The sequence below is a fragment of the Odontesthes bonariensis genome, chromosome 17, assembly GCF_027942865.1.
Source record: "Odontesthes bonariensis isolate fOdoBon6 chromosome 17, fOdoBon6.hap1, whole genome shotgun sequence".
Classification (NCBI taxonomy): domain Eukaryota; kingdom Metazoa; phylum Chordata; class Actinopteri; order Atheriniformes; family Atherinopsidae; genus Odontesthes; species Odontesthes bonariensis.
In genome coordinates this window covers 20,656,181-20,682,315 of record NC_134522.1, presented here as the reverse complement: position 1 = coordinate 20,682,315, position 26,135 = coordinate 20,656,181, and the positions used below count along the sequence as shown (strand labels likewise).

The following is a 26,135-nucleotide window of genomic DNA, read 5'->3' as shown; positions in this document are numbered from 1 at the left end:
CTTCTTTTATTCTTTGATAGCTGATTGTCTTTTAGCTGAGAAGCATCTCATTTAACTACATACTGTGGAAAGACGTGCAGATTTTGGTTTATAACGGACCGAGAGAAATTGTTGAGACCCTGTTTCCGAAAAAAAGAAAGGTTTGTAAAATGTAAATCAAAACAGAAAGCATCTACTTGTGTATCATTCATCATCAAACATGCTTTTCGAAAAAGCTGGGACTGGGGCGTGTATACCACCAAGCGACATCATCTCTGTAAGTGGATCTGAAGTGACCAGTCGCTGTTGCTGGGAATGGATTGTGTTTTCCCTATTCATTGTATATATGTTGCTCGATCATTCCAGACTCTTTTGTTGTGTGTGCAATAGATGCGTTGCGGAATGCGATTGGTCTTGTTGAAATATGTGAAGCTGAAACCGGCAAAATCTGAATGGGAGCATATGCTGCCCCAAAACCTGTATATAAATGCTTCAGCATAGCTGGTGCCGATACAGATGTGCAGTATATCAATATACACTATTATGTTGTTACACTTTCACAAAAGCTGGCTTCTGAACTGTGAACTGATAACAACCTTTGTAGCCTCAAAGACAGAGAGTCGATTTTTTTAAAGTAAATATCGGGTTTACTCAACTTACTCTCTGTTATTATGTACATTGCACTGAAAGTTTACATTTTTTTATATATAAATACATATGCTGTCTATTGTCACACCTCCCAGACAAAGCTGTTTCTTTGCCCAAAGACCTTAAAGACAGCGCAGTAAAATGTAAAACTGCTACCAGGAGACGGATGGTGTGGCATAGCATAAAGTCTCAATAACCCTCATGGTCTGTTTTAATTTGATTTAACCTGAGCATTTAAATGGTAGAGTCTCTAAGCAATTGCACACAGACTATTAAGTGCAACCAAGCCTGTGAGGCTCATTTCATTGAAAACAGTGGCAAGTCAGCATACTCACTCAGCAGTTCTGTGGCTGGTGCATCTATCTAAAACTACTGCTGACTACATGAGTGTTACAGTGTGTAAAACTTGCAAAAGCTGAAACTGTAGCTAAAAAAAGAAAACAACAAAGTTCAAAGTATTTTCCTTCTTGCTTCTTATATATCAAGGGCTTGTGTTTTCAAAAGGACCATTCTCACATTTTGCCCTTCTGTGAAACATGTCTAAAACATGAGTTTGCTTGCACAGCTTGCATCACTGCCACACAATGCACAGTAACCTGAGGCACGGGGCCAGCTTCACAGCTTGGATTAAACTGCGCTACCACACAACAGTACTGCCACTTTACCGGTGCTTTTTCCCCGAATTCGAACCTAACTTTGCTGATGTATGCACTACTCACTTACTTGTTAATCCTAAGAGGATCGGTCATATTTCTGTGACATTCGACCTGTTTATGTGAGTCAGAAAACTTAAGTGTTTAAAGGGTAAAAGCGTTTTTTTTTTTATTAGTTAATTGTACATTCACACAGAAAACCCTACCTGTGTCAATTCAAATGCACAATAAAATTGAAATATAAATGACTAACAAAAGTAAGGAGCTTACATTCAGTCCTATGCAGTCTGAAGGGGCTAAAAGTCCAAAGCAGGGTCAGCCCAGGGGAGAAAATCAGCTTGCTGAGGACTAGTTTTGGGCCCCTTTCTTCCTTCAGCTCCTTTACAAGTTTCTTTTTTGGTATCAACACTTTTCCATCTGTCCTCGCCGCTTTCTTTTCCTAGTGTCCCCCTTTCATCTTTGTGTTTACCTGTCACCCTGTCCCTTCACATCTCACGATGCTCAAAACCACATTTGGTTTCATAATCAGCAGAAGCCGAGGCACGAAAAATGCTTCCCGTCTTGACTTAAAGAAACATCATAGAAAATGTCTTAATTCAAAAGTCATCTCTAAATTTGAACTCAAACTCCACAGAGATCCATCTTTCTGTTTCTTCTCAGTTCATTTCTTCTTTTGACACCTGATAAGCCCAGTCTCCCTCCATGACCCCAAAGTGATCTCCAATTACTCTCTCTTCCTCACTGCTGCTCTCAGGCAAGCATCCTTCTTTCAGCGTGCTGATGGAAAGGCTGTTCTAGCTGTGAACCCTGAACCAGGATCAGTTCTTGTTCATTGAGACTTTCTCATCAACATTCTGCATTATTCATGGGACCCACAAGCACATGTGCAAAAATATATTCATTACACTTAAAAGTGCAACAAATGTATTCATCCTAACAGTGTGAATTTACATACAGGGCCCGAAAAATGATATTACATCTACTATTTCCACAGATTTTGGGAACATACGGCTTAAAAACATAGGCTGCTTTTACATCTGATCCGATGTTTACTTCAGCCACTGACCACATTTCATCAGAACTGGCAGAATAAAGTCTATACTGGCTGGTATTCATTCAAATCAACATGCAATATTATAAGTAGGTATTGTAATAAAACAGATTAGAGTCAAATGTTTTCTGTTAAACTTCTTTAGTAATTGTTAGTTAGTTTTGATCCGACTTAATTTAGCTGTAATGTGGACACATGACCACTCTGAGGCAGTGCTGACTCAGTCTTGCATCCAACCATGAGCTTCTCATCTATCTATTTCCAACCCAAATTTGGCCCACATCTGCACTTTTCCTATGTTCCCGCAGACGGCCTTGAATGACGTGGTCGACTCAAGGTGAGTGTGGTTGTCAGGACTTGATCAGACACATATCCAGCAGATGTGGCCCAGATCTGGTTTTATTTTTTTTTTGGGGGGGGGGGGGCTTGCTGCAGCCCATGTCAAAGCTTGCCCAGGTTAGCCCCAGATCATGACCTTTTGGTTTAGTCATGCCCATGTAACACTCTCCAGCGTTATAAATTCATCATAGGCCCCAAATGTGCACTCTTTTTTCTCCAACCATATGATTTTAGAACACTTGCAATACACACAAAAATAATAACAATAATGATGATGATTTTCTGAATATCAACAAGTGAAGTATGACTTTAAAGTTAATTTGCTAATATTTTATCCCCGTCACCTCTGATGTTGTGATCAGTTAAACATGGCCACGACTTTAAAAGCGTGCCAAAGTGTTGTTTCCTTATGAACACTTTTCCTGGGTAGAAAAATGTTAACGTTCCTGTACTTTTACACTGGTCTCTGGCCTTTCGTGTCTCCTCCATAAAACTGAACGTTTTGTGTCATTTGTATTTGTTACTTTAATCCTAACGAATAAAGTTTGATACTGAGAGACACAGTCGCAGGGGGCGTGTCGCTGTCAGTGGTCACATGACCCGGAAAATGTGGGCTTTAATTCCTGTGTCGGACTGCTCCCAGCTGCTACGCCTCTGCCCTTCGCAGTGCAAACCGTCCAGCTGCCCCATCTCCACCCCCGACCCTCGGGTGGACTCTCCTCAGCGCACCATGTCGGGTAAGACCCAAATAAGCTCAGTCGACTCTCGCGGCCGCCGTAACGGCACCGGAACACGGCTTCTCCGGACCGGAGCTGCGCGAAACTGTCTCTATCACCCCAGAAATATCGCGCATTTATTCATCGCTTCCGAGAACACCTGCCGCAACTCCTGGTCCGCTCATGTGGGCTTAGACCAAGCTAGTAGGTTCCCTCGATAATGCGCTTACTTCACGGGTTCGTTTTGACAGGTTGTGATGCTTGATGTAATGAGCTGCTGCAGCGGTTTGGTGCCTTTCAGGCTGCCTGACGATAATCAAAAGCAGCAAATCCGGTCTCAAATTCAGAAATAAAATGCCCAAGACATTCGGTCAACCAATTAACAAGGCGCTTGAAATATTATAAGTATATATAATATATAAGTCTAACACGAGTTCAGTCTTCAGTCTAATTCCAATCCAGATAGCAGACCAATTTGCTGCTGATCTGAACAACTTTGGACACTTTTGCTCAGGTAGGACACTGGCAGGTGTTGAAAGGCTCCGTCGCGGCCTGCAGGTCATGACATGTGCAGTATTGACCTGATGGGGCCCAAATGTTCCAAGCCAGCTTTGACGTGGGTTACAATAAGTGAGGGCTAGGGCAAAGCTCAAAAACCTAAAAAAAAAAAAACACATTTAGGCACACTCTGTTGGATATGTATGGTTGAGTGTAGTTTAGCAACACTCACACCATCATTAACCATCACACACTCAACTGTAATAGAAACTTTGCTCTCTGGTAATGTTGTGGTTTGAGTGATGTGCCCATTGCTAAGGTAAGTGAAGTTGAAATGGAATTTTTTTTTTTTTACAAAGTTGGCAACGGGAAATGACTCAGGTTGCCAAACTGATGATCAGCAGAGAGGCCGAATATCACCTGCAATCACTGTGGTTGCATATTTGCTGCCAAGTACAGACATGAGTTAAAGCCAGGAAACAAATGGCAAACCATTCTTGCATTACTACTTCGCTTGAGGCGGTTTTGTGTGGTTTGACGGTTTTATTTCTCCCACGTCCGTTAACACAACAAAGAGCCCAAGGCTCTGACGTGGCCTCCAAACTTCAAAAGGCCTCCAAAAGGGTCGGATCAATGGTCATGGTGCCAGACACCATAGGACACTCTCACATGTCACATGTCTATGCCCTCGGGGGGGGGGGGGGTTTGAACATATTTACAGACTAACTCACCAGATAAATGTAATATGTATTGATACTGGTCATTCATGAGCCTTTTTCCACTGTTTTCTGACTTGTGAATTTTGCAAGTAGTTTCACCAAAAAGCCAAAAAGGTCAGTAAAGCTATGAAAAGATTGCTGACTGCTGACATGTTACTTTTACAAGCGCAGTGGGGAAAAAAACAAAAACTGTAAGATCAGTTTGACCTTGAGGTCCCTCAGAACTCCTATGTTATGAAAGTGAGTCTTTAGGGAAAGACAAAAAAAACAACAACACACATACTAAAACTTAAGTCGGGGGCGTAAGACATGTAAATCTTGCCGTTTGTGGCTTTTTCCCAACAAATAAAAAAAAAATGTTATTTTTATTTTTTAATCGTTGATACATGCTTTTATTTTCAGAGAAGACCTATTAACTTCCTAGGTAGTGTGTTTGTTTTAAGAACTTGACAAAGTCATTTCATAGTGTGGACGTGCCACTTTGCATGGCCTCCTATTTTAGTTTTTCTTTTTTACTCTCAGCACTATAAAAGGCCTCTAGAGTTTAGCCATTTGTGCTGCACTGATATTAATATGCTAATATGTTTGACAGCGCGGCTAAAGCTACAATTAAATGTTCAGTGCATGTGGATAAAAGTAGTTTTATGCATTTTACGTTATAAAACTGATGCCTAGATAAGGTTTTTAAATTCAATATACATGACTCGGTAAATTATGTTTTTTTTTTTTTGTTTTTTTTATTTTGTATATGATCTCTCTTCAGGAAATGTTAAGATGACACAAATGTAATTTAAACGCTTATGCCAGTGTGTTTATCTTATCTCCACTTGGAGGTGGTCACGGGGCTTTTGTAGCCATGGATATAACTGTGGGAGCTCAGCACATGCTTTCTGCCCTGCCTGGTTGGCAAATAGGGTCTTACTCTCGCACTCTGGCCTTTTGATAGTCGATTTATAGTTCTTTGAATCGGACCCTAGCGACCGCGCGACAATACGACACGGATCGGGTTTCCCAGAAGCCCCCAACAACTGAAGCGTTGAGCTTGATAAACGCCCCCCTGTTGGCTTGAGGCCTGCTTTGAGTGGCACAACAACATGACTCGCCCTCTGCTGTGGTTTATGTGTGCAGTGTGAGCCCATCTGACACTGAGCGTCACAAAATAGGCCTACAAGAGAGTCAAGGGGGGTGGTTGATTCACGTCTATTTTGGAAGAATGAATTTATGTAAATTGGTTCTAATCTGAATTTGGAGGCTTAAATGGCTTGAGCCTCAAGGTTACAATGTGAAGTACACTAAATTTGATTCACTTTTGATCGTAAGTGTAAATGGTCAAACAGAGCTGTGTGTTTTGAAGAGGTGAAAGCTGCGGACGTTTGATCTTTACCTACCTGGTGTGGATTTGCTTATCTTAAACTCCAGCATGATTAATAGGTAATCCGTTACTTTAGCAGGCAAAACAGTAGGCTAAAGTGCCCTAAAAAAAAGTGATCAGCCAACAAAAGCAACCACACAGAAGCACTTTTAAAAAATGTGCCATCATTGGCCACCATGACTAGTGCTTGCTTGCTGTTATGGTGCTTGAAATGACAAGGTTGGGTTGTATCTCAGTTTTTAAAGGGAGTTTAGAATTTGAAAGATTTGTTTGGTTACTGCTTTGTATGTTTGCCCTACAAGACATCTGATCGCTTCAGTATAAAAATGCAGTAATTAAATATGATGCATCCCTATTTAAAGCTATGAAGTGACTTTGAAGAGCAGGTCAATTTATGTATTTATTTTTGTCTTTGCCTGTGACTGAAACAGTTTGACAAACAAGACAAAGTTATGACATTTATGATAATACATGCTTGTCATGTGGCTAATGACTGTTATTTTTATTTTTTTCCCAAGCAGACCAAGCTTTTGTAACTCTGGCCACAAATGACAGCTATGCCAGGGGAGCGATGGTCCTCGGCCAGTCGCTGCGAAACCACAACACAACCAAGAAACTGGTGGCACTCATAGGACCTCATGTTGCAGAGCCTTGCAGGTAACTCGCAACTCTTTAGCCTTTTAAAAGGCAATTCACCGTGTCCAGCATTTACGCGAATCCAAGCCCCACTTTCTGTGTTGCAGAGAGGCACTCCGCTCCCTTTTCGATGAGGTACGTGTGGTGAATGTGATGGATTCGGGAGATTCGGCTCATCTTTCCTTGATGAAGAGGCCCGACTTGGGTGTAACGTTCACCAAACTGCACTGCTGGACGCTCACACAATACAGCAAGTGTGTGTTCATGGATGCAGACACACTGGTGAGACTCAAACCTGACCACACCGTGCAGAATAACTGGTGTCGGAATAAAGAGTAACATATTTTTTGCCTCAGACTGTTTGCTGTATTATTTTTTTTTTTTTACACAGATCATTCTAAAAACGTCTGAGGAAGTAAGTAGCATAATTTTTTTTAATTTATTATTATTTTTTTTTATGTATGCAGGTGCTGTCCAACATAGACGAACTCTTTGAGAGGGAGGAGCTATCTGCAGCTCCAGATCCTGGTTGGCCAGATTGTTTCAACTCTGGGGTGTTTGTCTTCAGACCGTCCAATGAGACGCACGAACAGCTGCTGACGTTCTGTGGTGAAAATGGCAGCTTTGACGGTGAGTGTTGGGAGACAGATCAAACCCAGAAGTTATTTATAAGAATTAGTACACAGATTAAAAAAAAAAAAAAAAAAAAAAAACAGCAATATTTTTTAGAACTTTAATATTTGTATCGCTTGATACAATTCATACGAAATTGAATCATACTTGCATGTTGTCTTGCTTCTTAGCAGTTTTTAAGAAGAATGAAAATCCAAATTTGTTTAGTTTCATTTACAATTGGGCTTAAGCTGTCGCCGACATTATCAAGTCTTGAAATCAGTCTAAAGTTGGCATACTTCTGAATACACTCTGCTGTTGTGAGATAACTCTCGGATCCATTCGTGGCTAAAAATCGGTGTGGAAGTCAGGTTTTTGTACATGCGTATCGTTTCTCCATAACTGATATTTATTAAAAAAAAAAACAGAATCTATGCATGACTTTATATACTTTGTAAAAGTAATGTGTGTGCATATTTTCTGCCCTGTGTGTGTGTGTTTTATGGTCTGTATTTTGTGGCAAATTCTGGTCACCAGACATGTTCCATTGTCGCTAAATGTCTCTCATTTTACTGGGTCCCAGTTCAAACGGGTCAAAAACTGCAAACTCAAACCTGGAAGCCATTACTGGACTCTAGACGAGTGAAAGGCTGCTCCAACTCGACTGTGTGTGACTTTGCATCACCTCAGTCGACCTGATTCAGCTACCGCAATTAAAACGATCTCCCCCATGTGGTCCATGATTATAAAAGACTTTCAAACTGGCATACATACATTGCCTTTTGTAGTTGGCATTTTGTGGGAACATTAGAGGAAGTAAAGCTTGCCTTGCCTCACTATGGTTCCAGAAACCTAACAGGACTGTCTCTCTACTCCTAAAGTAGAGCGGTACAGGTTGTAAATATGAGATTACAATCTGCTTCTGCTAAAAAGCTCTTGCTGTGACCGGATAGTGTAAACATGAGCCACAACTGCGTAGATATATAATAAATAATATTTCACTTCAAGGTCACGCATTTGTGATGTGTTGACTGGTCTCCTTCCACGGGGTTCTGTTTCACTACATGTTATGTACTTTTTGAAGCATCATCACACACATGCGGTATCATCGCTTCTTTTCAGCATCTATTTTTACATGTTAGAAAGGACAGTCTTGCGCGAATGTACAGAATGTCTTTGAAGTGTCGATCATTCATGTGCAGCATGTTATGCGGTGTGCTAAGACTGTATGTCAACACTTGAGAGGGGAGCAGTTGCATCAGGACGAGTGTTGCTGAAATGAAAGGATAAGAAGGATTTTTAACAAAGCCCAATGAGATGATTTGATCAATGAGCTTGTTTTGGTTCTTGTCACGCAACAGGGAAACTGTCATTCTTACAAACTGGAATGCGTATTTGTATATTTTAAGGTTTTAGATGTTGTTTTTTTTTTTTTTTATATGAAGCTAAATGAAATGCAGCCAGGATCTCTGAAATTTTTACGAGTGTCTGTGTGTTTCTACAGGTGGCGATCAGGGAGTTCTCAACAGTTTCTTTAACACCTGGGCGACGGCAGATATTTCCAAGCACCTTCCCTTCATCTACAACCTCAGCAGCATCGCCATCTACTCTTACCTGCCAGCTTTCAAACAGTCAGTACTCACACATCTGGTCCATAGTCCCTTTGTCGTATTCAGCTGTTTCTGTAGCTTTCCTTGTCAAACGTGTTTTTTTTTGTTTTTTTTGTTTTTTGTTTGTTTGGGGTTTTTTGGAGCCCTAAGCCAGTCTAAGGTCAGTTCAAAGGGTGTGTGCATTGAAGAGTGACTGAAGAGAACAAACTTCTGCCACAGTAAATCTGCACTGTATGTGTCTTTTTGAGAGGTTTGTTTCAGTATTAAAGTATGAATGGAAACTGAAAATGAAGGTGCAATGAAGTGATGCAAGTGGTTAATGTTCAGTTAACTTATAATGTCTTTGTACTGGTAAATTTAACTGTAGATGTCAGATTGAACCAAAAAGAATTTTGAATTTAAAAAAAAAAAATAAATAACAAAAAGGCAGACAGCAGTCAGCTTTGGTACTCAAACTGTAAGTCCTACATGTTTACATAGTTCGAATGAGTTACATTTTCACTAATGACTGCTGCTTGCAGGCAAAATTGCAAGTTTCCGTCACAGGACTTTCACCCAGCTGTCTGGGTTTGAGACCTTTTGTGGAAGTATTGATATTTATTTATTTATTTATTTATTTATTTATTTATTTTTTTCTTCCCCCATCCAGTTTGATCATATTTGTATACTTTTGTACTCAATGTTTGTTTAGATTTATGCAACAAAGCTACTGGGTTAGGATTATGAAAAGATGTTGGTTTTTAAAATGCACCCTTTTATAATGTTAACAGTGCCTTTTAGAGTCACTTTCTTGCTAACCATTGTGCATACACTTGCTCAAACGACAGGCAGACGTCACTACGTTTCAAATGGTAATTAAGTTAAGCAGCAGCAGCCTACACGAATGACAAAATCCTGTTAATTATTTTTTGGTGGAAGAACGTGTTCATAAATCACTAAATTGTCCGTTATGGTACATAACCCCCTATGTTTCTTGTTTCTCCCTCTCTTCTCTTTGCCATTCTGCCCTCAACTTGGTTTTTTTGGGGGTTTTTTTTGCAGGTACGGCCACGATGCAAAGGTGGTGCACTTCCTGGGGAAAGTGAAGCCATGGAACTACTCTTACGATGCTCAGAGAGGTGAGGTCAGAGGTCATTCTCTGATGCCTGACCAGCTGCACCCCGACTACCTGCTGATGTGGTGGCAGCTGTACGCCAAATCTGTGCTGCCTTTACTGCAGAAGGCCTTCGGGGACTCTCCCTTCCACAGTGGCTTCGTAGACCCGAGCAGTGATGTAGGTGATCGTAGCGGTTTGTTGTGTTGGATTGTGTTTGTGTGTGTGAAAGAGGAGAGCCGGGTGGGGCTGCGGCGGATATGCTCGACACGAAAAATTTACGAGGACTGCTGTGAAAGTGTTTATCTGTTGTAGCATGTTGCATAATCGTTACGTCCCAACTGTGTCAAAACACCTAATTGCTGGGTGCCTCTCCTTCTCTTGTGTATTTTAAGCCTGCAATCTGTCACGGTGTGTAGTTACCAGTAGGGGAAAGTACCACATTGAAGCCCTAAAATTGTTTTCCAGCTCTTGGAGAGAAAAAAATAAAAATGAAATCAATGAATAAAATGCCAGCAGTTGTCAGAGGAACAAGTAAAAGTTGATTTGTTCCACATTCCTCAGCACCAGTCCACTTGCCAAAAGTCGGTTTTGCTTCTGCTGCTGGTTTTGTCGTCCCTCTCAGCAGTGTCATCACTGGATGAATAATTTACTGTCATCAGGGAACCATGCAGGGCTTCAGCATCTATGCAACCCCTCAGAGCAGCAGGAAGTTTCCATGCAGTCTGTGGTAACATCAATGTAGTGAAATAGTTCTTAGTCACATGACAGATGGCTGCCAAAAACCCACAGCTTTTTCTAGCAGCCATGTTGTGTCACACTTACAAGTTTAGACGAGCAAGCACGAGAAGAAAGTATCTTCTTTTTTTTTCCCATCGGCTCAGGATAATCTACGTTCTGTTTATTCTTATCTATTTTTTTTTTTTTTTTTTTTGTTAATTTTTGTAATTGTCAATTCGATGTAACACTCAAGTAGCGTGGGGATAAACACGACTGATAAAAGTAGCATTATGCCACAATTACTTAACAGAATTCTCGATGTAGCGACATTAAAGATGACACCATTAAGCAATCTGTCTTGGAATGAGAGGAATGACCTTATCAAGCAATGTTTCTTGCACAGTAATTCTAATCTAGACAAAACCAAGGTGCCGAGCTGAGTGCAGCCTCGAAGTTCAGCTTTAGGAGAAATATTTAGCTTGCATGTGCAGTCGATGAGCGATTAAACATGTGCTAAAATATGCTGCCAGAACAGCTGCGGTGCTCCTTTCTACAAGTCTGTGGGTCTTTTTCTGGACAAATGGAACAACATTCATACAAAAGATATTTGCTTATTTAATGCTTTGAAAGCTCCGTAGAAGACGTCTATCCTAGATCTCCAAATGTTTTCAATTCGGTTGATCTACTGTGACTGCAGAGGTCACAGAATATGATTCGTACGATTATTTTTTTTTTTCCTACTCATTCTGCCCATCAGTAAACCCCTCATGCCCCTATGGACGGGAGCAGTGTTGACCTGAAAGAGACTGAATAGTGAAGTTGAATCGTTTCAAATGGCGTGATCGTTTGCTTCACTGAACCAGGTGGGAGATCGATGGTGCAAAATGTTTGGAGAGAGGCAGGCACTATCTGGGGAAAAAAATAAGGAAAAGGGAGAGGGAAAAAAAAAAGCATGCTAATACAAATAATTGAACAGAACTATTTAATTCAGCATCTTTCTGGGGCTAGCTTTAACAAATTAGATCAACAGTCGGAGCCAGTTGGTAAAAAAACAAATCTTTCCCAAGCCTGTTGGGGTAGAGCAAAAAATATATTCCAAGTCATGGCCTTTCCGATTGAAAAGATACTTTTGAGGAAATGCTGTCAATTTCTGGGATAACCTTTACAGAGCTGCAGATGAAACCCACCCTTAGCTGCCCCCTACAACATAACAGAACCACTGCATGCATACCCTGTAGGAATTAGTGTTTTGGATTTTTATCTCCCATCCCCAAAGGATTTGTCATGTCTGCAGTGTCGGTCAAAAGTTTGACACCTTTACTGAAAACACTAAAGGGATAGTTCGCCTCTTTTTGACATGAAGCGGTATGACCTCCCATATTAGCAATATCATTTATGAACATTGACTTACCCCCCGCTGCGTCCTGTGAGCCGAGTTCCAGCCTCGTTTTGGTGTTGACGAATGTAGTCTGGCTAGTTGGCTGGGGTTTAAAAAAAATAATAAAGGGTTTTGCTTCTCAAAACAATATGCGTTCAAAAGAGTAATATTTGCTTCACAAAATAGTTCTCCAGGAAAAAGTCAGACCTCACAATCGCTTCGTATCACTGTGTGCTATGTAGACCGTGCAGACCGAGCAGTCCCCTGCTTCCGAGCAGTAAACCCCATAACAGGCAGCACATAGTGATACGAAGGGAGAAAAAATAGCGCCAAGCAATTGTGAGGTCTGACTTTTTCCTGTAGAACGATTTTGTGATGCAAATGTATTACTCTTTTGAACACATATTGTTTTGAGAAGCAAAACGCTTTATTTTTGTGACCCCAGCCAACTAGCCAGACTACCTTCGTCAACACCAAAACGAGGCCGGAACTCGGCTCACAGGACGCAGTAGGGGGTAAGTCAATGCTCATAAATGATATTGCTAATATGGGATGTCATACAGCTTCATGTCAAAAAGAGGCGAACTATCCCTTTAAGATGTACTCACAAGAGCTTGATATTCGTACATCTCAACTAGTTGGCAGGATAATCATCAAAGGTTTATAGACCAGTGTGACTTTGATGCTTGAGACCTACTGTATTTATGTATGTGTGCATATATATATATATATATATATATATATATATATTGCACTACCTTTTTTCAGTTTGTTTCTACGTTAACCGTATCTTAGAATCATCTGCTATGAACGTGTTCTAAAATCTGATATTTGTACCATGACGGTTGGAAAAACCTGCACGTACTGAATGTGTTGTGAGGGAAGGGAACAGCAGGGAGGCTGTTCCATCTGAAGGTTTCTTTAAATGACACATTCATTCTCTCTCTGTAACACAGGATCAATTCCACGTGGACGTGAAAGAGCAGCCACAGGCGGCTCCTCCTCCTCCTCCTCCCTCCCAGGGGATTTCATCAGAGGAGAGGAAGCAGCGCTGGGAAGCTGGCCAGATAGACTACTTGGGTGACGATTCCTTCGCCAACATCAAGCGAAAACTAGACTCCTTTCTAAAGTAGCGGGTTGCTCAGGGAGCGTGATGGACACCAGCTGAAGCTCTGTGAGGGTGGGGCGCACGGTTCACCGCCACTCAAACACAGGGGCTTGATGAGCAGATGGCTTGCTGAATGCCTGCGTGAAACTTTCACTCTCTGCATCCCGTTGCTGTGTCGAGAGTAAAAGTTTAACAATGTTCCCATGCATTCCACCCTTCACTTGCCCTGTTTGAAGGAAAAGTTTGACATTTTAGGTTGTATTGTTGTCTTGCTAAGAGTCGTATGAGAAGAAAATGATTTGAGCCAATCCTAAAGCAATATATGAAGCTCTGAGGTTATAAAGAGGTGCAGAAAGCAGCAAGATTGGCTCCGTTCAAAGATGCCAAAGACCACATACAAGCGCCTCTAAAACATTTCTTACAAAGTGTTTTATCTAGTTTGATTAATCTGCACAAAACCCGGAGCTTATAAATGAGAATTCTGTTTTTAAACTTTAACATGTTGTGGCAGTGTGCAACAATCAATAGACACATTAACATGACACAGTGACAACTCAAAGAAACAAACAAAAAAAAAAACGCCAACGTTTATCCCTAGATGTTTGTAAGAATGAAAGACTGAACTGTTCATGTGCTGCTTTGTTGGTTTTTGGGTTAGTTGTGCCCTCTTCTCGTTAAACTCTAGGCAACAATACAACTTGGTGTAGCTGCTTCCAAAAATGTCTTGCTCTGCCTTGTTCTTATGAATCCGATAGTGAAGTCCTCAGTCTCCCTAACCTGTGGAAAATTGAACAGAAACGGGCAGCGACTGCAATCATCTGTTACTAAATTATTTTCCGTAACTCCTAATCTGCAATAAATCCCCATTTAAAAACCCTCTCTAAACCACTTTAAAGCAGATATGCAGCCACTTGCTCACTTCCCTCTCGCAGACCATGCCGTCCTTTTCAGTCATTAACGACAATCCCGCTTTAATGACCGTTTTCACCTCAGAGGAGTGCATAGAGCAGCATCCCCATCTGTGCCTCGGACACACCCCAGCCCCCTGTGACCTCTGCCCTGTAACGTCTGGTGTTGTTTTATTTGTATGGCACAGTTAAACCGGGGGTCTTTAATGAAGTGCTTCCGCCCACGTCCATAACTGATGTAGACCGTTTCGTGTGTCATTTTATATGGGACTGAACACTAGTGCGCTCTCCAGACGTCCGTCTGTTGTCTTGTACGCATGCCTTTGCATGTACGTTTCCACCACTCATCAGTATTTGTGCCATGGCCCGTTTCAGCACTTCCCTTCTGTAGTGTAACCAGCTGCCTTATTGCCTGTTCACTGTTTACAAAACTTACTCACTTACTGTAACTGCTGCTGGTGACAAATTTCTGTTTCAGTTCCACCTTTCCTTCACTCCACCTGTGTGCCGTTACAAGTATAACCTGCTGCACCTTATAACACGCTCCTCCGTCCATTAACCACACTCCCACAAGAGGCGGGTGGAGTCGATAGAGAAGCCCATAAACAGATTTGAAGTGTGGACGTGGATAATTGTAGTAACATCGTGTAACGCTCATCCGTCTCCCAGCTGTTAACTGTACATCCTGTTTAAGAATAAAAAACTCTCATTCTGTCATTTGTTTTATTATACTGTACAAGTAATGAGGAAAAATGAGTCCACAGTAGTTCAAATAACCTCTATGAAGACACTAGGAAGGAAATTAAGATGGAAGCTGAATATACTTTTACAAAAAGTCTGTTGGCCTTTTAGGCTTTCTAAGCAAAAAAAAAACCCTGCATCTGGCTGGTATAGCACGACCACTACAGAAGACATGTCATCAGTTGTGTTTAGGTAGTAGAGATAGTCATGTTAGTTTCACCAAAATGTTTAAAGTACAATCACACTGTTCTTAAACAGGGGCTCAGATTTTGGCAGTGTCAGAGAGCATAAATGACATCTTTGTCTCATCTGGTTACTACCTGAATTTAAACTGATAAAGGCTGATACCTGCAAATGTATATATTTTTCCCTTCTTGGTGAAATTAATACATTCCGTATGGGGAGGTCCTGTTTGAGCCCATTAGCTGCAGCTGTGCTGTGACAACTAAAAAAAAGTTACAGACAAATCAGTTCAGATCTAATCAGTGTCTCATGTCGTCAAATCTTTTTCTTTTAAATGTGATTATCTGTGCTAAAACGCCTTTAAGCTGTTTTCAAAGTCAATTACAGTATCAAAAATGATCATCAGTCTGCATTTCTTTAATGTGGAGTAGAAAAAAAAAATAAAGAAAAAGGAAATCGTCACATGTTAAACTTGGCTTACTGACAACTTGCACAACAGGTGGACACTTCTTCACACTTTACAATGCAGGGTAGCAACTTGGAAAAAAAAAAAAAAACATCAGCCATGTCTATGTTTAAACACAACTTCCCTTAAATCAAAAACCCAGACAAACATGAGTGGCTTTACATCGCAGCTGAGCAAATCTGAAATGTTATGTTGTGCATCCTGAAAAGTGTCGGATCCACCGTTGGACGTCTACAGCTCCATCAGAGCTCTGATGTCATCGATACGAGAGGTTTTCCTGCCGGTGTTTGTGGAGCCGAAGGCTTTCTCCACCATGTCCTGCTTCTGCCTCTGGATCTTCACCATGTTCTCCTCCACTGAATCCTTCACAATGAACTGCAGCGACAGATGCAAGGGACGACACAGAGTGCAAACACCTTCAGTTACTCAGTCTTCATGTAAAATGTACAACTGACAGTGCAGAGTGAGCTATGCTATCTTGCCAGCAATGAGACACGAATGAACTGCTCCTTAAAAGGTAATACCACTGGAGTACAAATACATATTACAGGTTTCTAACCTTGGTGACAACAACGTTTCTCTTCTGGCCCAAACGGTGGCAACGATCAATACACTGCTCCTCAGTAGCTGGGTTCCACGCCTTAAACAGAGACACTCATTTAGTCACAAGTGAATATATATCTGAAAACTTTCCACGATTAGACTTCACTCTTTGTTTGAATCTCATCTGCTCTAGCAGATTTATCCCGGGTAGGGAGCCACTCCGACCCTGATGGAAATCATCCTTCATCAATTTATTAATTAGATGATGGCCTCAACAAAAGTCACATAGTCGTCGTGCATGTCATATGTTTGGTCTAATGAAGCGTGTGCGCCCTCTTTCTTTCTTTCACACTCCGAGGAAAAGTGTGGAAGAATTCTTCAAGATGCTGGCAGAGACGAGGTGCCGTGGCCCACCTCAATCGCAAAATACTAAAGGACATCTTAATCCCTGATAAAATCAGAATATATTAAGTAATCAAATCCTGACGGGGGGGGGGGGATGCTATAAACAATCAGGGAAAACATGCATGTCTGGGGCCAACTATAAACAGTTGAGCTTGTGCAGACGTGATGGTCTATGTAAGAACCCATCTGGTCGCTACTTGGATATATACTTACAGGGTCCATGAGGAACACGTGAGAGGCGGCGGTCAAGTTGAGCCCCACGCCTCCAGCTTTGAGTGACAGGAGCATGATGGCAGGGCTGTCTGCTGCGGAGCTCTGAAACTCCCGGATGACCTGGGTCCTCTTCTTTTGGTTCATTGAGCCGTCCAGACGCACAAAACTGAAACCGTGTTCTCTGGTGAAGATGAAGTAGGGGGGAAAATGACATACAATTTAATAAACTAATTTCAGAAAAATCACACGCAGTCGATGCTTTCAACAGCCGCATCTCTTTTGGAACAGGTTATCGTGCTCTTCTGTCGGAATGTTTGGTTTCATGTGCGCCTAAACCTCTTTCTGTTGAGCTCTACCTCTTGGTATTGTTGATCTAAATATGTCTCTCCTTGGCTGTCGACATTGTTTTCATCATAACTGGGGAATGCGAGACCAAGTTTCAGTTCTCCTGCCGTTTCTGAGTGCTTGATGTTATCTTTGCCCTTTAACTACAACACAGTCCCTGTACTGAGACACAGACTCTCTGTCTGTGCCCAAAGCTTCATAGCTGCTGAAATGATTTAATTCAGAACGAATGGTTTGAGCAGTATTCTCAGCTCGAAACAGAGAAAGACGTCTCTTGCGTGTGAGCTTGTGGGCGTTACCTGAGCGGAGCCTCCAAGATGGTGAGAAAGCGTGTGAACTGAGAGACCACCAGATACTTGACGCTGGGGTCGTCCGACCGCAGCCTGAGCAGGTTTCCCATCAGCGCCTGTACCTGCGCCGACACAAACCGACGTCAGAGGATGACAAACGCATTTGTCAAGTCAGTTTCTATTACTGCCATCTTGCTAGAGATGAGGAGACATTCTTAAAATGATCTTAAATATGTCATACTTGTGACCAAAGCATGGAATGTGTGCCTGAACTCATGATCATTGCGCAGCTGAACACATAATTCTCCACCGAATAGTTAAATGTTGATCACTTTGGCTTCTATCGATCTTTTTAAAGGTCATACATGATTAAACTAAATTTAGATTATCAATAAATTGTACCATCTAAAACATACAGTTTATTTTCTCTTATTTTCTAAATGATATGTAGACAGAATAATGCGAGAATAATAAGAGTCTGCATCAGAACATTTTTCCAATGTGTGCCTCAACCGGACTTCCCCTCTTATGGTTTAAAAACAGAGTGTTCTGCATATTTTAGTGGTCTGTAGAGAGTTTTCACTATTTTTAACCGACGGGCAGTGCTGAGCCTCGTGTTTGCAGCGAGTACCTTTGAGCTTGTCCTCCACCTCTCCGAGTTCCTACCGCTCTCTTCTTCCATCTCCTCCTGTGGAAACTCCACCAGCTCACTGGTCTTAATCTCACTTCGACAGAGAGGACACCGGGCCTTTTCCTAAGCAAACAGGCAGAAAAAAAATGGAAAAGTTTGGATAATGGAAAGGTTTATGAAAGTTAAATCAGTGGCTGCGTGTCGTTGGTGAGGACAGCACGTGTACCTGCTCCGTGCTGATGACTTGGGCGATGCAGGGCTGGCAGTAAACGTGGGCACAGTGTGTGATGACGGGCAGACGGACCGAGTCCAGACACACAGAGCACTCCTCGTCAGAGCCGCTGGACAACACCAACCGCAGCTTTTCTATCAGACGCTCCCGCAGCTCTGCTGGAGTTGCTGCAGAGCCTATAGATGAGGTCCAGGGGGAGGATGTAGGAAAAACAATATTCAAATCAGACGAGAAATCTACGCTCCCTATTTTAATACAGGATTTCAGTATTTAACAGTAATTAACAGACTATTCTGCACGATGTTGGTGCAATCACTGCACAGTTTCTTCCGATTACCATACTAAACTCACAAAGGGCTACAAAAGAGATGCAAAACTCATGTGCTTTCAATTGATTTTGGCTTATTAGAGCTCCTCTAAGGACTGTGGCTGTGTTGAGGAAATGCTCTCATCAGTAAAATCCCGTGTTCAGTTGGTACACAGATACAACACTGGCAGAACAACTACCTGGTTGAGCTGCGGTTCACATGACAACGCGTTAAGGCTCAACAGAGACAGCAGAGCAAAGGAAAATTACACTGTCCTTCAGGGAAATAAATAATCCTTATTAAAAATCTCCCTCGACGGACAATGTTGCACAGCGAGTCCGTTTAAGAAACTTCGCTCTTTGCATTCTTTGCAGCTTTTACCTAACTCGGAGGACATTTTTGCCAGCAGATCAGGGTGGCAGCAGTGCTGTCGGAGCCTCATGAGGATGACGAGCACGTCAGCATAATTCCTCAAGACGGTCCCCTCAGCCACATATCTACAAAAAAAAAAATCAACACACATTTGCACAATCGGCACAAAACAATGCAACACTCTTCGTATAAGATCGAACCGTGTCAGCCGCAGTGTGACAAATATTCCCATACATCTACTTATCTGGTAATCTTGCAAAGTTGTTGTCCTCGCACGTGCTTTTTCACATGTTCACAGACACGTGTTGTACCTGCAAATGGCGCTTCTTCCCTCGTTGCGTGCCAGCTCATACTCCTCCCTCTCCTGCTGACTGAGCACCACTTGCTCCACATAAACCGTCTTCTCGGGCAGCGAGACCAGTCGGCGTCCATTCACCTCGCTGCTCTTGGTCCGTCGCAGGGTGATGCACCTCACCAAGGTCTGAAGGTTTCTGCACAAAATACCGAGTGCTTGATTTTTTTTTTAATAAAAAAAAAACAGGCCTGGTGAGAGATGGTATAACAAATTCTTTCACAAAATTACAAGCTTTCACGAAGCACTTCATTTGCCAAAGGCCTACAATAGTTTAAAGAGTTCTAGTAGAGAAATACAATAGACATATACTGCATAGACAAAGTAAAATAGCATCATTACACTACATATTACATAGAAGGCACTGAGGGGGATTGTACCTCAACAATTCCACACACACACACACACACACACACACACACACACACACACACACACACAGTCTTTCTATTGCAAATGGCTCCCTCTAGAGTATTTTTGGTACGTTGTGGCAGTGTAGTATTGAACTGCTTGTGTGAGCACTCACTGCAGGCCGGCCCTGTCTCCTTGTGTGGCCGGTCTCTGGATCACTCTGTTCCACCATTCTCTCACATCGAAAGGTTTCAGACGCAGAAAGGCCAGCAGCATCCACAAATCCTTCACGCTGTTCTGAATGGGAGTACCTGAACGGGTGTAATGATCCACAACAAATGTTAACACCTGTGTGTGAGCCCTTTTACGTCCCCAGAATATTCAATCCCAATCAGCATTTCCATCGGATGATGTTTGCTGGTGTATTCTTAATAAATGCAGCGGAAAGCAATCAAATCAGTATGTGGGATCCAAATGCTCTAAGAGTTTAAGATTAAAATCAATTAAAAATTGAAATAGAATTTCATTTACATGACTTAAAAAAAAAATGCTAAAGACTAAGTTAATGACTCCAAAGGAAAATCTTCGGCGACTTAAAGTTAAAATCTACTTGAAGCATTTGTGGTTGCTTCCGAGTGCTTTGTTTTAAAAGTACGCAGTTAAGTCAGCAATTTAGTTTTACCTGCAAATGTTGGGCCACATGGAGAGAAGCACATAAGACACGGAGGGGATTTTCTTTAGACAAGTGAACTGATTTATTTTGTCACCATATGGCTAAGTTTGAGTACTGCCATAACACAGGTAGGTGGCTAATTTCCGGGGCCCAGTATACTGCACGTGTAATAAAAGACTGAGCTTCTGTAACACAAATGGTCATGTTACCCTCGATGTCTGCCATTATAAATACAGAACTGATATTTCAAAGGGTACTGCTGCTTAAATGTTGAGCTGTGTAAGTGCATTAAGGTTTGTAGTGTACCTGAAAGAATCCAGCGCCTCTGAGCTTTTAGTTCAAGCACGGCCTTACTCATCTGTGCGTTTGGGTTTCTTACGATGTGTCCTTCATCCAGCACCACCCTCAGCCAGTTGATCCCATGTAAAGGACTCTTATTCTAAAAGGGAATCATTGTAGCATATTATCACGTTTGTCATGAATACATTAAGTCCTAAGGTGCCGTTTAAACTTGTATTAATGTGCATTTGGTCTTAATGGGGAAAAAGATAAGAACAATCTCTGAAACTTACAGCCCAGGTTCAGGACACATTTATTAGCCGCTAGTTGTTTGTGACGATCTAAATACCTACTGCGCACATCAGTTTATCTCCACTCTTTATTTAAGTGTGAACATCTCGCTTGACCTTGATCACACTGATTTACGTGTGACCGATCTCCACTCACCGCAAAGTCAGCAGAGAGGACGTTGTACGTGGTGATCACCACATCCTGAGAGGACAGAAACTTCTTGCTTCTGTTGCGCTCTGAACCGTAATACAGATAGACGTTTAGCTTGACGTGAGCATGCACATGCTGCTCAAACTGGTCCTGCGCACACACACACACACAAAAGACAGGGTCAGAGTTACAGACACACACTAGCTCCTTTAGTTTAATTGTGGCTAACACATTCCTTTTAAGACTGTGTTCCTACCAGCCAGTTGCTGAGCACAGAGAGCGGACAGATGATGAGAGTTGATCTTGCCGATGAGTCATCCGTGTGCTCAGTGATGGAGGATTCCACGCCTGCACATACAAAAGGTTCACAAGTGTAGGTGATATCGACACACACTCCGACCTTCCTGTCACTGAATTTCCTTTTACTTTTAAGGACAGCTTATCACAACAACTGTTACTGAATGAACTCACTCTGTTTGAGATTGGCCTTCTCAGTAGTTTTCTTCTTCTTTGGGCCCGTGTCTGATGTTGTGCTGCTCAGTGCTGCGGCAAAATCCAGATCCTCAAAAAACACTGGGACTTCTGTGCAGCAAGCAGACCCATAAAGAATAAATTAATAACTTATGCTGATTAGGACAGTATATTACCATGATATGTTGTGTCCAATCATTCAAAGGTCTTTTTGTTCTGTCTAAGAAGAGCGTAGCTAGTGCCTTAGTTCACAAGTACAATGATTTCTGGGCTGGCACCTTTACTGGGTTTTCGTTTGATGGGTTTCATCTTCTCTTTTTTTGTACCTGGAGGTAGAAAAATCAGGTCAAAATGTATGTAAGCCAAAAAAACAGAAGATTTAAACAAAAAAAACCGTAAACATAGACTGTGTGCAAGACATTTAAAAGATAAAAGGTGAATTGTGCGGGAATCAATTCCTACTTTTCTGTTTTTCTTCTGCTACCTCCAGCACATCTGCTGGATCAACACAGATCCCCTCCTCCTTGGGACTGACAGCCACAGAAACACATCAGTTTTATGTTAGATGAAACTATAATAAACCGCGGTTGCAGGGCTAAAACACACAGCAAAAAAAAGGTGAAACTAAAGAAAATGGCAGAGGACACAAGAAGATGCTTACAGATTTGAGCATCGAGAGCCGCCGGCTGCATCTTTCGCTCCCGCTCCGTCACCTCCACTGCTGCTTCCTGAAACAAAAAAAAATGAAGGCTCAGGGCAAAAACAGTAAATCTGCAGCAGTAAATAAACTGAATAGGAAAGTACCCTCTGCTTTGGCGGCCTCCTGAAGTTTAGGTTTAGCTTTGCTGGTTGAAAACTGCTCCTCCTGCACACATGTTAGCAAACACCGTGTAACGGTTGAAGTTATTAGTCTCTCGTCGCAAAATGAGTGAAAGGGACACAACAGGGCTGCTTACGCATTTCTCCACAGGCAGTGGCTTTCCTTTGTGAAAGTTGGTGAGGATCAGAGCGATTGTCGTCAGAGTTTTACCCTGAAAGACAATTAATATTCACTCAGGCATCGATTCTGCTCAGATCAATAAGTGCAGTTTAATCTCATCTCTTATTCATTGGGCACAGCGTTTCATCACATGACTGACAGTTGATTGCTGCACACCCAGGTTCTTCATATCATTTTCTATAAACAGTGATAAGGATAGCAAAATGCAGTGTAGAGTAAATGCATTCTATAAACCGTAGAATCGTGTAAAACAGAAATTATGGCCGCTTTCAGTTTGAAGGTTTTAGGTGTCAGGACTTTTTTTTTTTTTTTTTAAATCCTCTGGTCCCTGCCAGGTCTTAATATGATTCAATAGCTTGTAGAACATCTTTAGCAGCAATAAGTTGAAGTCATTGTTTTCTGAATGTCAGTCTCTCACACGGTTGTTGGAGGAATTATGACCCACTCTCCTCTACATCGCTGTTTCAGTTCATTGAGGTTTGCAGCATTGGTCTCTTAAGGTCCCACCACAGCATTTCAATCAGGATGAGGTCTGGACTTCGACCGGACCATTTCCGCCCATGGATGGGCAATGATTTTCGACTAAGAAATCCGACAATTCACGCAACTACTGTCATGATACGGAACTATTCTGTTTAGCTCTTGGGATTTTCTGCAGTTGCTCTGTAACCTTGAGGTGTTCTTGCTGGGCGTACACTACTGGGAAGATTTGCAATCGTCCTGAATGTTTTCCATTTGTGAATCATTTTTCTCACTGTAGAGCGATGGACTCCACATAGTTTGGAAATGGCCTTATAACCAGATTTTTGGGCAGCAACAATTGCTTCTCTAAGATCACTGCTGATGTCTTTCCTCCTTGGTAATCGCATTAACATGCTCCATACCTAAAAAACTGCTTTAATAGACATGTTCACACTAAACTAATGGGAGTGCATTTGACTAGCCTCACCCTCTTAGTTCTAATGGACGTTTTTTAATTCATGTGGAACTTTACAAATAAACCTCTGTGTAACTCACCATTCCCATATCATCAGCCAGTATTCCCCCACGGACCCTCTCTGGTATTTCTTTGGCAGAGAAACACGTGAGGCTGTTGTAGTACAACTCGCCTCTCTTCTCCCAGAATGGTGGCAGCGCAGATTTATTTTCACGAGCACACATCCAGGACAGCGCTTGCTTCTGGTGAGGCAGGAGGGGAGTAGCCACAGACTGCAGAGAAAGACGGCTGGATGTTCACATCAAAGCTGCGGTAAGACGTTGACAGCAAGTAGCGCACGCTTTGTAAGAGGCGTGACCGCTTTTGCAAAAACAAACACTGAATACTTACTTCAGCTGCTTCTTTCTCACCATCTTTGCTCTCCATCAAACCTTCAAACAGGTTATCAAATGCATTCTTCAGCTGGAAGGAGAGGATAAATAGAAAATTGCACAGTGTTGCAAACGCATCGTCGCTTCATAAGATTTAAGAGTGAGCATTTAGCGTGAACAGCATTTGTATACAAACAACCCATTTTTCGAGAACTAAACCTTTGTTTTAACAGTGATGTGTTCTTTCTGGACAACATTTAACTTCACATCCTACTCAGGAAATTCTTGCTTTATGAATGCTTTTAGATACAGTTAAGATCTGAAACTGAACTAAATCCAATTAATTATTTGGATCTCCCTCTTTTTGCTTCAAAATAAAAAACAAAAACAAAACAATAACAATTACATGTCTAAGTTTATTTAGCTCAACTACAACAGCTGAGTCCTTTTTAGGACAGGATCTTAAACCATAATCTGGTTATACTGTGATTTTTCTAAGCAGACTAAAACAAATCTAAATATGCCATCTTGGCTTCAAATTGCAAAACATTGCACTAAATCCCGTATAATCTATTTGCCACACTTTTGCACTTTACATCTAATTACCTCCTCTGCAGTTAGTGGAATGGTCACACCTTTTTTGGATGAAAATGCTTGAGCGCCCGCGCTGCCTTGCGATTTCAGATTCGTACCTGAGAGAGCACAAGCAAAGGTTTTCCATCAGTAAACAGAAGCGGAGATCAGAAAGCTGGGTGTGTTTGTAGGTATACCTGTTGGTCCGCTTCCATCCGTGTTCAGTTTGTATCCTCGACGTGTCATGTATTCATTGACTGCCTTTTTGTTCTCTTCTTTCCCCCAGAAAGACAGCATGACTGGCATGGTGAATGAGTTATTGGTCCCCGAGTGCACAACCCTGACAATGGGACGTGTATCAAAGTTCTCATAAGCCCACAACTGTTCAGTTTTAACCAACTGCAATCACTGAGCACGTGAGTTCAAGGGCTACTCTGAACGACAGCGGTAGGAATATGAAATAGGAGAGAATAGTTTGATCAAATAATGACAAAAACAGACGTAAGCTGTAAAAGCAGCCCTGTAGGGTCACTGCTATTGGAGTGGGATTTTCTATTGGAGGAGGATGCTTTTATTTTTAATTTTTTGTTGAAAATGAACATGAAAAGCCAGTCACAACTCACCCCTCCACTTTGGCCAAATTGTTGTCCATGACATAGGCCATAGCTGCTGCCAGCTCCTTCTTGATGTGTCCCACCTGGTTGCCATAAACATTTGCGACCATCACTGCGTTGCGGTCATACTGATTATGGGGCTCCCGCACTAAACCGATCATCTCCCCACGGTTCACCTGTCCAGAGAGCACAACACCAATAATTACAAGTCTTCCATGTGTATATCTGCACCATGTGCCAATAGGTGTTAAGCGTCCTCTTTGAAATGTGTACACCAGAGAAACAGAAACATCTGACTGATCCTCACCACCCCTGTGTAATATCTGAGGCCAACCACAGTGCCCCGCAGGTGGCCAAACGGCACACTGCCATCAGCATCCGGCTCCTGAGAGGTAGCAGTTCTGATGGCCTGAGAGAGAGTCTCTGCGTTTGTCTCATGGCGGTCAGCGAAGAGGTCCACATCACTGAACCTGTCCCAACCGAACCTCCACCTGCGAGAAAACATGCCTGGAGACAGAAAACAAACACACACACACCCACTCAAAAACGTGTTTCAATGGGATACACACAGTAGAGTACGTCCTGAACTGACAAATAAACATATGTGAGGGTTCCCAAGTTGTAAGAACAAGAAGTAACTTTAATAACACACAAACACAGTGGATGCAAGAAACAATGCGTTTATAGACGGAGACTGAATGATTATTGAATAGTAAATGAAATGTCCGCCACGCCGTCTCTTCCCACAAACGTATGACATATATAAACCCTCTAATTACCCTCTAAGCTAACTGACAACGCGGAAAAGATAAGTAACCACACTGACAAATCTTAACATTAGTTAGCTAATTTGAGATGGTACGAGGTTAGCTAGCTAGCTGTTCGTCCATATTTAATTATTCCAGAGTGTATTGTTAATTTGAATTTAACAACATGATCATACTTAGTTCCACTTGGCACTGGTCATTATTTTCTAAGACGACTGCAGTTGGGAGGTTTTGAGGCGTTGCTTTTGTTGATGTTGGAGCTACTTTCCCCTATATAAAGCAGCGGCAGTGAGTGCTTTATTCAACATCCCTACGACTACACTGAGTGAAGAGCTTCCGTCTTAGACCTTCAAAATAAATCACCTTCACCACTCTTACTCTGCCGTTGTTACGCCTCTCTGGCTGTCTAAAAAGTAGAAAATTATTATATAATAATGTTTATGTAAAAGAAATATGTAGAATCTAAAAAAGAATACAAAGCTATGGGGATTTGTGTCAACGTCTATTATTGAATGTATTCAAGAAAATAAATTTGTA

At 41.9% G+C, this 26,135-nt stretch overlaps 2 protein-coding genes across 2 annotated transcripts; one reads left to right on the top strand and one right to left on the bottom strand.

The window, feature by feature from the left end:
• The first annotated feature begins 3,265 nt into the window (after positions 1-3,265).
• On the top strand, positions 3,266-14,757 carry gyg1a (glycogenin 1a). Its single transcript, XM_075448786.1, has 7 exons — positions 3,266-3,407; positions 6,497-6,632; positions 6,719-6,893; positions 7,079-7,241; positions 8,728-8,854; positions 9,875-10,106; positions 12,981-14,757. Exons 1-7 carry the CDS (start codon positions 3,266-3,268, stop codon positions 13,155-13,157), a joined length of 1,152 nt encoding a protein of 383 aa, XP_075304901.1. The 3' UTR covers positions 13,158-14,757.
• On the bottom strand, positions 14,750-25,915 carry hltf (helicase-like transcription factor). The gene is made up of 25 exons (XM_075448785.1): positions 25,775-25,915; positions 25,139-25,338; positions 24,841-25,007; positions 24,415-24,557; positions 24,251-24,336; positions 23,664-23,735; positions 23,354-23,545; positions 22,293-22,367; positions 22,141-22,201; positions 21,998-22,064; positions 21,799-21,866; positions 21,615-21,662; positions 21,337-21,447; positions 21,122-21,213; positions 20,872-21,015; positions 20,452-20,584; positions 19,648-19,783; positions 19,081-19,260; positions 18,779-18,894; positions 18,084-18,265; positions 17,858-17,980; positions 17,236-17,348; positions 16,592-16,772; positions 15,990-16,070; positions 14,750-15,805 (listed from the first exon to the last, which is right to left on the bottom strand). Exons 2-25 carry the CDS (start codon positions 25,334-25,336, stop codon positions 15,662-15,664), a joined length of 2,913 nt encoding a protein of 970 aa, XP_075304900.1. The 5' UTR covers positions 25,337-25,338; positions 25,775-25,915; the 3' UTR covers positions 14,750-15,661.
• Positions 25,916-26,135: the final 220 nt, after the last annotated feature.